At 32.0% G+C, this 16902-nt stretch overlaps 1 protein-coding gene across 1 annotated transcript; it reads right to left on the bottom strand.

Moving 5' to 3' along the window:
• Positions 1-5346: 5346 nt before the first annotated feature.
• LOC132721756 (uncharacterized) lies at positions 5347-7835 on the bottom strand. The gene is made up of 2 exons (XM_060706123.1): positions 7235-7835; positions 5347-6826 (listed from the first exon to the last, which is right to left on the bottom strand). Exons 1-2 carry the CDS (start codon positions 7573-7575, stop codon positions 5464-5466), a joined length of 1704 nt encoding a protein of 567 aa, XP_060562106.1. The 5' UTR covers positions 7576-7835; the 3' UTR covers positions 5347-5463.
• Between the last annotated feature and the right edge of the window lie 9067 nt (positions 7836-16902).

Raw genomic sequence — 16902 nt, 5'->3', positions numbered from 1 at the left:
TAAAAACATAACAATTGCCCAATGAACATATTATTGGATAAGTTTAAGATTGTTTTGTGCTTTTAAAAAAAATTGCCATGGCAAATGTAGGTAAATTAGAACAAAAACGAATGTGAGATAAGTGATTACTGTATCCACTTGACTTAAAATTCTTTAAGAATTTTATTGATCTTCGCCTTTTAAAGGAAATATTACCTTCTGTTTCGTTTCTTGATTTCTGGGATTGTTTCAAGAAATATGATAGCAGGTGTAAGATTTGTGTGACTTTGGACAGAATAATTTTTGACATCTATAAAAATGACATCAGTAACTGTGTGATATACTTTGGAAACAAGAGAAAAAAGGAGATGAAATAGTCAGTACTGAAGTGGGTCCCAGTGATTTAATGAAATATTTTCTTCTTAGAAACTTTACCATCTTTCAAATATACCTAAAGATACAGAGCGGACACGAAATTCATACAAATTATTAAGGGTGACATTGACCATGACCAGAGGTAGGTCAAACCTGCGCTCTCCCAATCGTCTGATTATAGTTAATATTTTTGCTGAGAAGTTAAAAAAAAAGACTGGACATAAAAACTTCTAAAAGACGGACAGACAGCAAGGTACATAACATTATACGCCAAAAAGTATTTTTAAAACCGATAGAAAGAAATTACAACTTTCTGGCAGAAATTAATATGCTTATAAAGGAAAACACATTTAAGTTTCATTGTGTGAGACTTAAATGTGTAGAGCTTAAATATTAAGCTTTAACATTGCCTTATTGACCTTTTTAGAACTGATATGTATCATGCCCTTAAGTTTAATACTGACCCCACTTGATTTATATAGACTTATTTTGGAAAACACATTTAAGTCTTATTTTGGTGAAACAACATGTAATGCGGAGAGTCTAGATCTTTGGCAGGCAGCAGCATTGCCTTGTTGACCTTTACAAAATTGATATAAATCATGCCCCTTGTGTCAATATATGTTGTACCCTGGTGGTCACATATATTTATAAAGACAACTATAAAATATATTTGAGACCTATTATTTAAAGCTACATTTCACAGAGCTAAGATATTTTGCATGCATCATTTCCTTACTGACTTCATTAAAACTGATATAAATTTTAACCATGTCCTTTGGGTCAATATATGGCAATATATAGCCTTTTTTAGACAAAAAAATGTTATTATTGTGTGAAACTACTATGGCAAGAACTAAGATATTAAGCATGTAGTATTACTTTGTTAGCCTCTACAAAACTGCCCCTGGGGTAAATATTGGCCTGCCCAGGGGTCTTTTGATTTATATAGACTTAAAAAGGAAAATACATTTAAAGGGACTCCCCTGAGGCTTTTTAACCACAAACTGACTGCAAATATTTTTCAAGATTAATGTTCCATTTGTTGATGGTCTTAACGAATAACTTGTCAGCAGACCATGTTCAAATATTTCTTCTTGGTATCAAAACTATGTTAATGGACAGCTATGAAAATCGAACGGAACCAATTACTTTTAAAATTCACATTGTTAGGAGTTAACTATAATGAACTCACATCTTAAATATAAATTATATGTTATCCCCCAGATAACAAATTTTCTTTTCTTTACTACTTTTATTCTTTCTGAAAGCTGATATTTTACATGTAGATTAATGATTATGTGTTTGTTAATACATGCAGAGATTTATTTGTTTTTATAAATGTTGACAGCATATTTTTGTTGAATTGTGAATGAATATTTGTTTCAGCCAATTAATATCTGTTATTTCATTATGTGCTCTTTTAAGTGAAGATGATTTTAATGAAATTTGGACTTGAATAAAATATACATTGTCAATGAGATTGCTTGTGTTTATTTTGCTTAATATAATGTGAATTTGGAAACAAGTATTAGCCTTTCCTCATGAATATCTTTTATGATATTTGATTTGAATTTGGAACAGTTTTAATCAATTTTAAATTCAATTCAAAGTGAAATGTTTAAGGTAAGTACATCTAACAATAGGGCTTGGTAAAAGTGTTTGGATGTGCAAGATGGCCTAGCTTTGTTTTGGAAGCATAGCATACTTAAGTCAACATCGCCACCTTTATTCTAGTGAACAGTAGACAATCGCATTTATAATGCTCTACTAAGAGAGAGCATATAGAAGCAGCTTGGTCAGTTTTTCTGTCCATACAAACACAGAGATACGTGTATGACTAGGAAAGCAATACGGTACATGTTTTTGATCCTATTTATTTTTTTACTTGACTGCTTGACGGTTTTTCTTTTTTAAGGCCTTGTGTGACTGAAAATGACTTAAAAGATAAATGGAAAAATCACATTAGTACCATTATATGTACGTCCGTCTGTTCACTTTTCTTGCCCAGAACATAACTCTTAAAACTACCAGAGGTATCAACAAGAAACTTTGTAAGTAGATAGATCGCATTGAGTAGAAGTGCAGTGCAAAAGAACTCTGTCATGCCAAATTTGGAATGATTGCCCCATGTTCATTTTTTACACAGAATTTGTCCGGGAGATAACTCTCACAACAAGAGGTATTAACAAGAAACTTTCTCATTAAGTAGATGTGCAGAGCAAAAGAACAATAAGTCTGCCTTACCTAAGTTTGGATTTATTGCCCTTTGTTCATTGTTACACTTCAACCTTTGTCCGGGGCAAAAGAACCGCAACTCTGTCTTGTCGTATTTTGGAGTTATTGCCTTTTTACACTTTGAACTTTGTCCGAAACTACAAACGATATCAACAAGAAACTACTTCTCCTGTGTCCAAAACCTTTAAACGAGCATACTCTGGTTCGACCAGCTCTTGTATGAGATATGTTGTAAAGTGTATTTTGGTTATATTATGATTGAAAAATATGCCTGGCAATCTTTTTATACATTCTTAAGGATTTCAGACATGTAATTATCGGCGTGACCCTCGTTGTCTGTCTGTCACTCCATCAGCATCTAAGTATCTGCTCTGTATATTTTAAATAAAAGGAAATTAAAACTACTTGGCATAAATGTCGGACATAATGTGATTATGTATTATAGATACTGTTGGTAAGCAACATTTACAATTCATATATAATACCCTTTAATGTACATACTTTAATGCTTCATTTGATTCTACTGCATGACCGAAACTGTACGAACGCTGTAAAAAACCAAACAACAATATAGAACAAACCTGATCATGTTACCTGTACTGCATTTCAGGTTGACATAGCATGAATTTTGTATGAATTTTGTCCCACTTTGGGTAAGCTTGACTACTTTTTGCGTATGGTGTTTGTACGTCCGTTAGTCTGTGTGTCCGTCCAGATTTATCAGGTCTATATCTTGCTCATTTTTAAGGATTACAAAATTGTTTGATACATATGTGCATGATTATGGGGTGGTGTGTCACAAACAAAATCTAGGTCTGCCGCTCATAGGTCAAGGTCACACTTGAGAGGTTGGCCCTAATCCGTGCCCGGCGCGTAAATTCTACATGTGTGATAGGATTTTAATATAATTTGGGGCAAATGTGAGGCGGAATGTGGTGCGAAAAATTCAGGTGTTTGTGGCAAAGATCTTACTTTAGGGTCAAATAGCAAATTAAAACATTTTTTGTGAGTATTATTTCTAAATACATTGATGAATTTTAATATAACTTAGCGCAAATATTTTCCATGGCAAACTGAGTTGTTATGCGCAAAATAGAGGTAAAGGTCACAAAAGGTCAAACGTGCATCCAAAATTGTTCATGTCATAACTTCTATGTGCATGATGGAATTTTTATATAACATGAACAAATTTTTTGAGGCACAAATGTTTATCATGTGACTGTGTCATGTACATGAGACAAGTCACCGAGTCAGAGGTCAAGGTCACCCAAGATAATGCAATGTCAAGATTTTAACTTGGATATAAAGAGGATGTGTTGCGCACTTCTCACCTATGTATACATCTTTCTCCTTGATCTGAAGCTCATGGGTTCAGGTTTGAATTAAGACGAGCGGGCTCGACATTTTAACCGTGTGCATGTCTTGTTATACAATAAACAACAGTTACAAACTTGTGAGGGCTTTAAACTGTGCAAAGGACCACCCATCTCGCTATATGTTATTAATAATCACTGTTAAAAGTATATGAATATATGTAAAGGACCCCTTGTTTGTCATTGACACAATATTCATCGTATGATAAGCAGTATTTGGTCATGAAAGAAAGCACATATATTAAATAATAAAGTTATACAAAAAGAATTAATTTCAAATCAGATAGAAAATTTAGGCTTTTAAATTATACATTTATTTATCCCATGGATACAATCTCTTTTACACAACATCCAATTTAAAACATATCAATTTTGTATTAAATCTTAATGCAACAATATACACTTAACAAATCTTATAAGTGTGCATGCATAAATGGTCTCATAGGTGTATCAATATTTGCCTGATCATGCTGAAATTTTCAATAAATACAGAAAAGAGTCAGGCTAATATTTTTATTCGTTTTTTTTTTCATTTAAAATAAATTTTAAGATGTATTTCTAAAAAATGTGAGTGCGTGTCGAAAGTCGATGTTGCAAACTGATGTTCTTAAACCGTGTGTGCCACTCTGATTGTGCATTACAGCCGTGGAGCGTCGTCAATCAATGTAGCATACCGTTGGAGATAATTTTGGGGTCGTCGAGGAATGTTGTAAACGCTACCAGCTACTCTGTTATGAAGATAAGCCTTCTTACGCCTTGTTATTACATTGCGGTGACCACCATGCGTTGCTCCAAATGATATTAACATGTAATAAGTAAAAAAACAGATATGCAATTACGTTCGTCTTTGGAAGGAACTGAATTTAAATGATTTTCAGTTTTTACAATGCAATGGAGTTTAAATAATTTTATAAACAAATTATTTTTTACCAGTATCTGATTGGTGTACTCCAGCGTAGACCAATCCTAGGGTTATGCCACGCTGTTGAATAGATAATGTACCCATATGTTATGTTTTTCTGATATGTGGATCTCTATGGTATCCGAGAATATCATGTGCTATTTTCTTTCACGCATTCACACATTTTTTTCGTGCATTGTGTGAATTTTGTACGTTCACGGTTGAACGCGCCGCATACTTAAATTTGACAAGTTTGAGCACCTAAAAAGTGTGGAAATGCAGCCAATAGTCAGAACCCAAAATTTTGTAAAAAAATATTGATGAACAAAAAAGTTATAAGGACATAAAAGGTGCACACTTATAAGATTTGTTAAGTGTAATGTATATGATAGATCAAATAAATTTTTCATAACACAATTCATTTATATTCACAATGAATTAAACTAGTATCATTACATATTGTACATGTATATACTTGTCACAATCATGTTATTTAAGTGACTTTGTTTTCTTTTAACATTTTATGTTTAAATATAAAATTTTACATATGAATCAGGATGATATTTAATTAATATTTTTATTGATTATGATAGCGGTTCATTTAAAAGATAAGATATCGTACACTTCAATGTTGTCATCCATACATCTACTTATATACATCTTTGACATTTGTTGATTGCAACAGACTGATCTAATTTCCCCTTTTCTACAATCGGCTTGTATAACCTCTCCTATCAGCTCACCATCACATGTAAACTGTAAAACATTATTGGAGTAATTTCCAGATACTAACACACTGCCTACTTCAGTGAGATAGCAACAGCTAGCCCCTTTTAGTTGTTCATCATTATATGATGTAATAACCTGACCATTCTTGTTTAGTACTATCAGTCCATTATCAAAGTCAGCAACATAAATCCTTGTAGCATCCTTACTGACAGCTAGACTGTATATGTGAGAGAACAGCTCATGTCCTGATAGATCCTTACTGAACTGATTAAGTTTACTACCAGACAATGTATACATATAAACTGATGTGTCAAAGTCTGAAATATATAAATTATTGTTTGCATATGCAAGACCATAACATATAAAATCAGTGTTAAACTTTTTTATTGTTTTCATTTTTCTCTCTAGTGAAATGGAATGAACTTCCGTTTGTAATGGAACATTTACTGCTATTTGTGTGTTATTGATCATACACACTTGATGTGGGAATCCAGGTAGATCATAATCGTCAGTTACAGTATAGTTGAAACTGTGTAACCGTTTAAGCTTCCTGTTGGTGGAATCAGCTAGAATTATTGTACCATCTTCCATACAGCAGGCACTCTTGATAATACAACTGCTTTCATCAGACATAACTTTAACATTATATGATTGATTTTCTTTACTCTGAAATGAATTGGCAGCAGGCTTTATAGGTTTCTCTGTTAATCTACCCAGGGTGTTCTTCTGTTCAAACTGCGTAAGAATTGCTCTATCAGGTTCAAAGTTGATGTCTTCTACTGTACTTTTCATTTTGACATGCTCCATATACTTGTCGGCAACATTTGCAGCATCCTGTGCCATCTTCACATTTACAAATACTTCAGCTGGATCTGCTTTGGTAGATGCTAATTTATCATGAGCTGATGTAATCCTAAACTTATTTGCTTGTAGCTGTTTGAGACCATCTTCTATCTTGTCTTCAAGACATTTGACTTTATCTTCTATCTCATCTATAGAACTTTTCTCCAGCTTGTCCAGATGGTCATTGATTTCTTGACGGAATTTTCTGATATCAGCCAGTAGTTCTGCTTTCCTCTTTAACAGCCTTTGTTTATCCTGTTTAAATCTATCAGCTTGTTCTGCAAGGGTGGTAGCTAACGCTTTCAACTTTGTTTGAATTTCTCTTGAAGAAATTTGGTATGTGTTATTTTGGATAAATTCTGGTATGTAGAATGTATCCTTGCATAATCTGAAAAATAAGTTAAGGCAGTTTATGAATATGAGGCTATGATATGACTGTAGAGATGATATGTAATCCTCTGTAGCATATCAGTATTTAAGATAGAATATTATGTGAAGACTTTTAAGTACATATTAAACATTCTATATATTAAAGTGACATTATGTCCATCCAAGAGTATATAAATATCCATCGAAATTTACCTGTAACATTCAATTTATAAAGAGAGTAGGGCAGTCTATTTATATTTCTGGTAGATTTATGTTTCATCCTGAGCAACTGTTGGTCAATCACTATTATAACAGTCCATCATGTGAAATATATAGTCAATTCAGCTCAACTTGACAATGAAAAAAATGAGCATAATGTTACTTTAATTGAAAATATAATCTATGTTTATATAAATGTAAATTTTACCTATGATCAACTGTCATACATGTAGAACAGCCAACATTATCATGGTTCTGACAGTACATATCAATGTGTTTATGACTGTGTCTGTCACATCTCTCTGTTGGTGCCCTGGGCAGACATTTGCTGGTTCCTGACTTTACTTGAGATTTATTCAACACCTTGTGACGAGCACACAGAGGTACTTGACCATGTACTTGAACACAAGTTATACAGAAATAATCCTTACAGTCTACACAGAATTTTACACCTTCAGTGTTTTTCCCTTTATTTTTACACATTGAACATAATACATCAAATATTCCATCGGAAAGAATATCCGTATCTATTTGTTTACAAGTCGCCATTTTGTAGAAATTTTGATCAAGTTGTTATTTGAACTGATCTATTCACCAATAAAGCTGTCCCATTTTCACTTCACAGTCATTTTGAACATAATACTTTTATTTACTGTACTGATATTTAACTTATTCCTTTTTTAATTTCCATGTACAATTATCATTTCCAATTTTAGCTCTTAAGTTATTTGTAAAGATTCACGCTACTAAGATTGCCAATGGCAAAATATTTGATCTGTTAAAATGTTGATCCAAAGTCCTTTCTAAATTAAAATCAATAAACCTTATTACAATACAAAGTGTTAGGTGTTTACATAGGATTGCAATAAACACCAGGAAGTAAATAACCTGAACAATTTTAAGAAAAAATGTCTTAATTCCTGTTACCGATAATGATCTTTTAATACGCCAAGCTAATGGCATTTTTTAATTCATATTTTTTTATTTTAATATACTTGGGTAGAAAATATTCAAAGTTGAAAGATTTAATACAAACTTTATACTGTTCAATGCACAGATGGCACCTGTGGTTTTATGCAGCCTGTTTATTAATTTTGATATTTCTATTACACAAAATCGACAATGGTTAATTTGAATGCAACATGTTAGATAACACAATGGTTGTAATATTGAACTGTAAAATAAAGTAAAATATGATATACAAGAAATTAAACTTAATTATTTTAATGAGTAAGAAAGTCCAGATTAATATAGAAACAAAGTTGAAAACTCATTAAGAAAGTTTTGGTAAACATTCAGCTACACTACTTCAGATATTAATTTTGTATTTCATATTTCTGGGTGTTGGAAGATGAGATTGATTTTTAAAGTTAAAAGTAATATTGTATCTTTCCAGCTATACAGTTAATGTTTCATTATAGCTTTCCCGCTGTACATGTAAGGTAACATTGTAGCTTCCTAGCTACACTGTAAAGGTATTATTGTATAGTCCCAGCTATACGGGTAAGGTAACATTGTAGCTTCCCAGCTATATGGGTAAGGTAACATTGTAGCTTCCAAGCTATACGTGTAAGGTAACATTGTAGCTTCCTAGCTATACGGGTAAGGTAACATTGTAGCTTCCGAGCTAAATGGGTAAGGTAACATTGTTTCTTCCCAGCTATACGGGTAAGGTAACATTGTAGCTTTCCAGCTATATGGGTAAGGTAACATTGTAGCTTTCCAGCTATACGGGTAAGGTAACATTGTAGCTTCCCAGCTATACGTGTAAGGTAACATTGTAGCTTCCCAGCTATACTGAAAAGGTAACATTGTAGCTTCCCAGCTATACTGTGAAGGTAACATTGTAGCTTCCCAGCTATACGGGTAAGGTAACATTGTAGCTTTCCAGCTATATGGGTAAGGTAACATTGTAGCTTCCAAGCTATACGGGTAAGGTAACATTGTAGCTTTCCAGCTATACGGGTAAGGTAACATTGTAGCTTTCCAGCTATATGGGTAATGTAACATTATTGCTTCCAGCTATATGGGTAAGGTAACATTGTAGCTTCCCAGCTATATGGGTAAGGTTATAATATATCTTCCAGCTGTACTGGTAAGGAAACATTGTAGCTTCCCAGCTATATGGGTAAGGTTATAATATATCTTCCAGCTATATAGTAAGGTAACATTGTATCTTCGCAGCTATACTGTAAATGTAAAATTGTAGCTTTCAAGCTATACTGGTAAGGTAACATTGTAGCTTTCAAGCTATATGGGTAATGTAACATTTTAGCTTCCAGCTATACGTGTGAGGTAACATTGTAGCTTTCCGGCTTTACTGGTAAGTTAACATTGTAGCTTTCCAGCTATATGGGTATGGTAACAGCTATACGGGTAAGGTAACATTGTAGCTTTCAAGCTATATGGATAATGTAACATTTTAGCTTCCAGCTATACGGGTAAAGTTATATTGTAGCTTTCCAGCTGTACGGGTAAGGTTACATTGAAGCTTTCCAGCTTAACTGGTAAGTTAACATTGTAGCTTTCCAGCTATATGGGTAAGGTAACATTGTAGCTTCCAGCTATATGGGTAAGGTAACATTGTAGCTTTCCAACTATACGGTTAATGTTACATTGTAGCTTTCTGGCTTTATGGTTAAGGTAACATTGTTCTTTTCAAGCTATACTGTTAAGGTTACATTGTAGCTTTCCAGCTATACAGGTTAGGAAACATTGTAGTTTTCCAACTACTCTAGAATACGGTTAATGTTACATTGAAACTTTACAGCTATACTGTTTAGGTTACATTATAGGTTTAAAGCTTATCAATTAAGGTAACATTGTAGCCTTCCAGCTATACAGGTAAAGTAGCATTAAATTTTTACAGTTAAACGGTTATAATTATGTTGTAGCATTACAGCTATATGGAAAAAGTAACATTGTAACTATTCATATATACAGGTATGGTTACATTATAGTTTTACAGCCGTAAGGCTCTGGTTACATTGTAGCTTTACAGCTATACAGGTAAGGTAACATTGTATCTTTCCATATATATAGATAAGGTTACATTGTAGGTTTACAGCTATACGAGTAATGTAACATTGTATCTTTCTATATACAAAAATGTATACGGGTAAGGTTACATTGTAGTTTTACAGCCTAAAGGCTATGGTTACATTATAGCTTTTCAGGTTTATGGGTAAGGTAACATTGTTTCTTTCCATACATACGGGTAAGGTTTACAGTTAAACGGTTACTTAAGGCTTCATTATAGTGTTCCAGCTATACAGGTTAGGCTACATTGTAACCTTCCAGCCATATGATAAGGGTAACATTAAAGCTTTTCAGCTATAATGGTAAGGTTACATTGTAGTTTTACAGCTATGTATTGAAAGTTACATTATAGGTTGACAGCTAAACAGTAAAGGTTACATTGTAGCCTTCCAGCTATATGTGCAAGGTAACATTGTTTGAGGTAACATTGTAGTTTTACAGCTATACGATGAAGGTAACATTGTAGATTTCCATGTATATGGTTAAGGTACATGTAACATTTTTGTAACTATCCAGCTATACTGGTAAGGTAATATTGTAGCTTTCCAGCTATATGGGTATGGTTAGTTTCGTTACGCTATAGCTTTCCAGCAATATGGTTACATTGAAATCTTCCAGCTTTACAGTTAGAGGTGTATTCTGACACCCCTTTTGCATTATTTCGTATGCAGTATAATCAAGGACTAGTACGGAGATTACAAATGCAATTTTCGTGTTATAAAGCTTCCCCTTTAATTTCAACAAATGAGCTGATCTAAACAGAATTTCATCTAGGTAGCATTTTATTCGGCTTTTCTAAAGGAATACAGCTGACCATTCCTTCACAGCCATTATATGTGTGCGAAAAACCTCACTTGTTTTCCATTGATATTTTGCAAGAATTATTAATATGTTCAAAACCCTCAGTTTATTGAAAGATGAAGAGCAATAAAGATTTTTAAAATAGTTACAAGAAGTACAAAGGGTCAAGAGTCAATGTCACTTTCATACACTTTCCCCCTCCCATATTAATCAAAGATAAATTTGAAACTTAACAAACTGCCAAACTTGCTTTCTGACCGGGATAAATCAGTTCAGAATTTAGAAACTGTGTTAATTATCTTTAGCTGTTATTAGATGTATTACGATGTGCCTTTTTCCTTATATAAAATTATGTAATACATCATAATTAATGATTATTTAAAGTAAACAGGTTAAATGTTTTAAAAATACATTTTATTAAATTCACTAATTTAAAAAGTTAAAATTAATATCAGAATCTTTTCTTAAAATATAGATTTCAAATATTACATTTTTTATATTCTATTGTGAACATTGTTCCAAAAATTGTTATTTCGTAATTGCATTTGAGAAAAACTTTTCTTAAATATGTTTTGAATTTCAAACATTTACAATTGTTGTTTTGGGCAAATGGCATCCATTAACACCTTTGTTCTGTAAAGGATGTTCATCATTGTAAAAACTTGTTTTGCTTTTAATAAGTTGATAGGTTATCACCTTATTTTGCATTAAATGAAATTACCAATCATATGTAGGAGAAACGAAGACAACTTTTCTAAGGATATTTTGGAGAGATAAAGTATCATTCTTATTCGATACTTTGGACCTAATAAATTTGTTGTAATTTTAAATCTGCCTTCGCAATTTCCAGGTTTGTACAACATAATTCATATTTTAATGTTATAATGTAATTTTCTCTGTGAAAGTAAACTCAACTTGTAATATTTGTTTGAAGCAATAATCACAATTGATAAATTAAGTAATGAAATTTTGTAGGAAATATACCTTTTTCTTACATTCTTGTGAAATTGTACTCTATTTCGTATTTATAGAATTTTATGTAACAGAATAGTTTTATGTCTCTTTTTATGAAATATTTACTTGTTTTAATTGTAATAATGTGAGCTTCTTTACAAATCATAAGAAATAGGAAAGCTTAAAGCTAAACTATTTAGTATTCAAAACAAAGACTCATTTACCAAACTGTAAATATAAATAGAAATGTTTTGATCAATTTTTAAGTTACTATAGAATTTCTATTTTTTTTTGTGTGTGTGTCATCTATAGTACTTTTCAGATAAATGGAACCTCTTATATGCAAAGCTTAATTACCCATTTTGCCTTGTATTATTTTAAAATAAGTACCAATCTGTCAAATGATATAAGATTACATGAAGTTATAGCTATATATTAACTTATATGCATTATAACCTTTGTGTAATGATTATTCTGTATTTACATATAAATCATAGAAACTTTTGTAATGCATGTACATCATTCTTATACGATATTTTGGACTGAATTTGTTGTTGAAATACTGTCTTCGAGGGACTGCAAACTGTATAAGATTCCGCCCAGGGCGCGTCATCAACGCAGCCTTGTTGCACGCAGCACGCTTAACAAAATATGTTATTAACGGTCTAGATAAGACAAGGCATGCTGTAATCTTTGTTATTAACAATGTACCTAGCATAGTTTATCTAATAGGTACAAAACCCAAATTGGAAAAAGGAATTTTTATCAAATATTTCTGTAACATGTTTTTGTAATATATATCAATTAATTATTTATTGAGGATTTACAGTTTATTTTATGACAGTTTATTTTCAATTAGAATTTTTAATTGAAAACAGACTCCAGGTTTCCGCTGATGATTAAAGAAATTATGTATCACAAAGTCTTCATATTTCACATACGAATTGGACATAACTAGTAGATTATCCCTTTTGATTTTGGGGTCACTATGTCAAGGTTATGGTCACAAGGCCTTAAATGTCAGAATGGTTCCCGCTCATTATTTTGAAAACTATTCATCACAAAGTCTTCATATTTCATATATTGATTGGTCATATATAGTTATGATTTCTATTGATTTTGGGGTCACTAGTTCAAAAGTCAAGGTAACATTTGCCATACATGTCTCAATATTTTGAAAACTGTTTATCACAAAGTCTTCATATTTCACATATTGATTGATCATAACAAGTTGATGTCCCCTATTGATATGTGAATCAAACGGTCAAATGTCAATTTCACATAGGCCTTAAATGCCAGGAAAGTTTCCGCTCATTATTTTGAAAATTGTTTATCACAAAGTTTTCATACTTCACATATTGATTGATCATAACAATTAGATATTTGGATCATTAGGTCAAAGGTCAAGGTCACATAGGCCTTAAATGTCAGAATGGTTTCCGGTCATTATCTTGAAAACTATATATTGCAAAGTGTTCATATCTCAAATATTGAATAGTCATATTAAGTAGATGACATCTATTGATTTTGGGATTACCAGTTCAAAGTTCAAGGTCACTAAGCGGCCTTAAATGTAAAAATGGTTCCCGCTAATTAACTTGATTTTTTTTATCAAAAAGTCTTAATATTTCACATATCGATTAGTCATTATGGGGTCACTAGCTCAAAGTTTAAGGGCTTTATATTTAGCATATTGATTAGTAATAACTAGCAGGTTCTTTTTTTCATAACTGAAAACTTCCATGTACCAAAGGTTCTTAACTAAAATTTCCAATAGTAAGTGTCAAGGGCTAGAAAGGGGGAATATGTGTCGTTCGACATTTCTTGTTTCTTTGTTTTTAATCTAATATTATAAATTGTCATTAAGTATCTATTTCAACAAGTTTATAAAAAAGCCAATTTACCAGATTATTTTGAATTATGTGAATATCTTGAATTGATGCAATACTTCCTTATTTTACCTGAGTGCAATTTTACGCTTTCAAATAGGAAAAATATATCATTAAGTTACGAAAGATTTTGTACTTAAGATTTTCTTAAAATATTTCATGGAAAAGAGAATCGTCTTAAGATATCTCTTACGATAAACCATTGTCGGAAGATTTTTTTTGTGAAAAGTGCTTCTGTTAAAAAAATACATGGAACTAAGAGTAATTGGCTTTTGCCACCAATATTGAATCATGACTATGCTCTCTATTGTTAGCTGTCACAGTTTTAATTTTTCTTCTTGATATCTCCAAAATGATAATGGACAATTTCAAAAATGGAAGCTGGAAAAGTCCATATAAAAAGTCATCATGTTTGATACAATGACCTCCCAACAAATGGTCTCAGATAGCTGCTTAGTTTTTGTTGTTGTTGTTGTTTTCTGTTGTTGTTTTATTTGTTTTTTGTTTTATTTTTGTTTTGTGTTTTTGTTTGTTTTTTTTTCTTTTCTTTTTTTCTTTTTGTCGAAAACAAATCAGATTTATTCCGGTAAATCACTTGTCCAATAATTTGTTTGTTAATAAATACAAAGATATATTTGTTTTTATAAATGTTAAAAGCGTGTTTTGATGCATTGTTACTGAATATTTCTGTCAGCCAATTTTTATTTTGTTATTTCCTGATGTGCTATTTTACGTATAGGTGACTTTTAAAGAAAATTTGGATTGGAATAAAATATGTTTTGGCATTCAGATTGATTATGTTATGCTTATATTTTGAATTTGGAAACTAATATTTATTATAAATTTTCTTCCTTTGAATTTGAAACAGTCCTAATCAATTTTAATTTTGATTAAATTTTTAATATTTAAAGTAAGTATAGCCATCAATATAGAGCTTTCATGACTGTTTATTGGTTTCATATGAAAGTAACTTTCACCACTTTTATTCAGAAAGTTAAGCTATAGATAAGTTAAGTTATAGTCTGTAGGGAAACTAATAACCTTCTAAGAATCTCAAAAGCTAACAACAGTGAAATGTTACACATACATTCAGTAACGATGAAATGTAGGATAGGAATAGATAATGTGTCTTGGTTTATACCATTTTTTATTGCTAGCTAAGATTTTTAAGATAATATCCCTTATAAAAAATTTATACCTAAATTAGTTATTAACTTGGGTCAATTGAATATCTGGGGCCAGTTCTCAAAGCTCTGTTAAATTTACCCGTCTGTTAAATTAACAGTCCGTTTTTATAGCTAACCGACTGTTACTTGACAGGGGGTTAAAAACTTGTTGCTCAAAACTTTTTAACAGGAGTGTTAATTAACACCCCTGTTAAATTTTAATCAGCTGTTAACAGGTTAATTCAATCCCTTAAATCCTCATTTTGTAGTTTGCAAAACGGCGTCAGAATTACCAGAGTCAAACCTCCTGTCTAAAGTAATCATGTTTACAAGATAAGAGCAACAAATTTCAACAAAACTCTTCTTCTTAAGGAATTGGTGAATGGAAATTTTGATGTGTTAACTCAAATTCTGACACATTTCCCATTATTCACATAATACGATATGAACATGTCAGAAAAGTGGATGCTTAGCCCCGTATGACATCAAACCATGACGTCAATAAACCAAATGACGTCAGGAAAATTACTTCTATGCTACAAATAATGTAGTTCGGTTTATTATTCAAATGCTTTTATTATTCAAATGTAATTTATTACCGATACAGGTTTTTATCCTGCTACTGTCTATATCATCAGCTGCTGGATAAAGCTTTGCCGGATAAACCTATCTATCTCCAGTCATTACATCACATGATGACGTCACATGTTTAGAAGCAAAGCAAAACTGCATTTAGATGATATTTTTTCGGGAGAAAAAGTAGAACGAAACCATTAAATTATTCTAAAAACATGATAAAAAGCAGGATAAATAACATACATGGTTGATGTCGGGATGGCGAAGGTTTATCCGGTTCGCTGCGAAAGTGAATCTTGGCTCGCTTACTTTCTCACTCACCTGATAAACCTTCTCCATCCTGACACCAACCATGTTTTTTCTATACAAAGGTTAAATTTGAACGTCCGTTAGTGGCTTTAACAGATGGTTAAATTTAACAGAGCTTCGAGAAATTGGCCCCTGATCAGTTATCAATCAATCAACAATTATAAGGATAGAAAGTAGGTCTGTTATCTCATTTATATTGTTAACAAATGTAAGGGGTGTTATCTTCGCATAAGGCGTAACAAAATTATTAATTTGACATCTGTTGGAAAATCAAGTGTATTTTGGTAATGTCATGTTTGAAAATTTTGTCTGATAATTCAAATCAATTTTATTTCAGACAAATACTGATTTGCCTGACCCTCTTTGTGCGACTGTCAGTCCATCAGCAATTATAAAGTGTCTCCATTGTATCTTTTGAATGGAAGGAAATTGAAAGTATTTGGCTTAAATGTCAGACATAATGAGATGCTCCATTTAATGCAGTTTTTTTTTTAAATCAAGCACCTTAGGATCAAATGACACTGGACTGTGAACTTGATAACAATTTATACAAAAATAATCATGGCACTTCAGGTATGATCACTCAGTGCCAAGTCAAGTTGTGCCTGTTTATGGTTCAATGAATTTTGTCGGAGTTATAAAACTAATGCAATTTCATTGAAACTTTACAGGATTGATAGGGAGGTCATGTATTTGCGCATATTACACGGGTTTTCCGATTGAATAATTTTTGGTCCAGTTATAGCCCTTGAATGAAAAGGATGTAAATAAAAGTTGTCCGTACTACTGCTCTTATACTATTAATGCAATTTCAATGAAACTATACAGGATTGATTGGTAGCTCAAGTACTTGTGCATAATACACAAGTTTTTCGCTTGAATGAATTTTGCTGAGTTATTGGCTTGCCCTTGAATAAAAAAGATTTTTTGTGTTGCCAGCTACACAGAAGTAGATCTGAACTACTTCTCAGAAACTACTGGTGCAAGTTCCTGAAAACTTTAGGGGAATGATCAATACCATGTCTATTTGTGCATCTCAGCAATATGTTTCAGTTCATTGATTTTTGTAAGATTTTTTTGCCCTTTCATGATCTTAATTTTGAAATTTGTCTGGACTACTCCTTTTAAACCACTAATGCAAT

The sequence above is a fragment of the Ruditapes philippinarum genome, unplaced genomic scaffold (genome assembly GCF_026571515.1).
Source record: "Ruditapes philippinarum isolate M1 unplaced genomic scaffold, ASM2657151v2 ctg1407_1_1_1_1, whole genome shotgun sequence".
NCBI lineage: Eukaryota > Metazoa > Mollusca > Bivalvia > Venerida > Veneridae > Ruditapes > Ruditapes philippinarum.
The sequence above is the reverse complement of the archived record's forward strand: the minus strand, read 5'-3'. Positions and strand labels throughout refer to the sequence as shown.

Excerpts from the sequence above, each read along its gene's own strand:
- LOC132721756 (XM_060706123.1), bottom strand. The coding sequence starts at position 7,575 with ATGGCGACTTGTAAACAAATAGATACGGATATTCTTTCCGATGGAATA. Across the intron at positions 6,827-7,234 it reads TGTATGACAGTTGATCATAG|ATTATGCAAGGATACATTCT; the intron begins GTAAAATTTACA and ends CTTATTTTTCAG.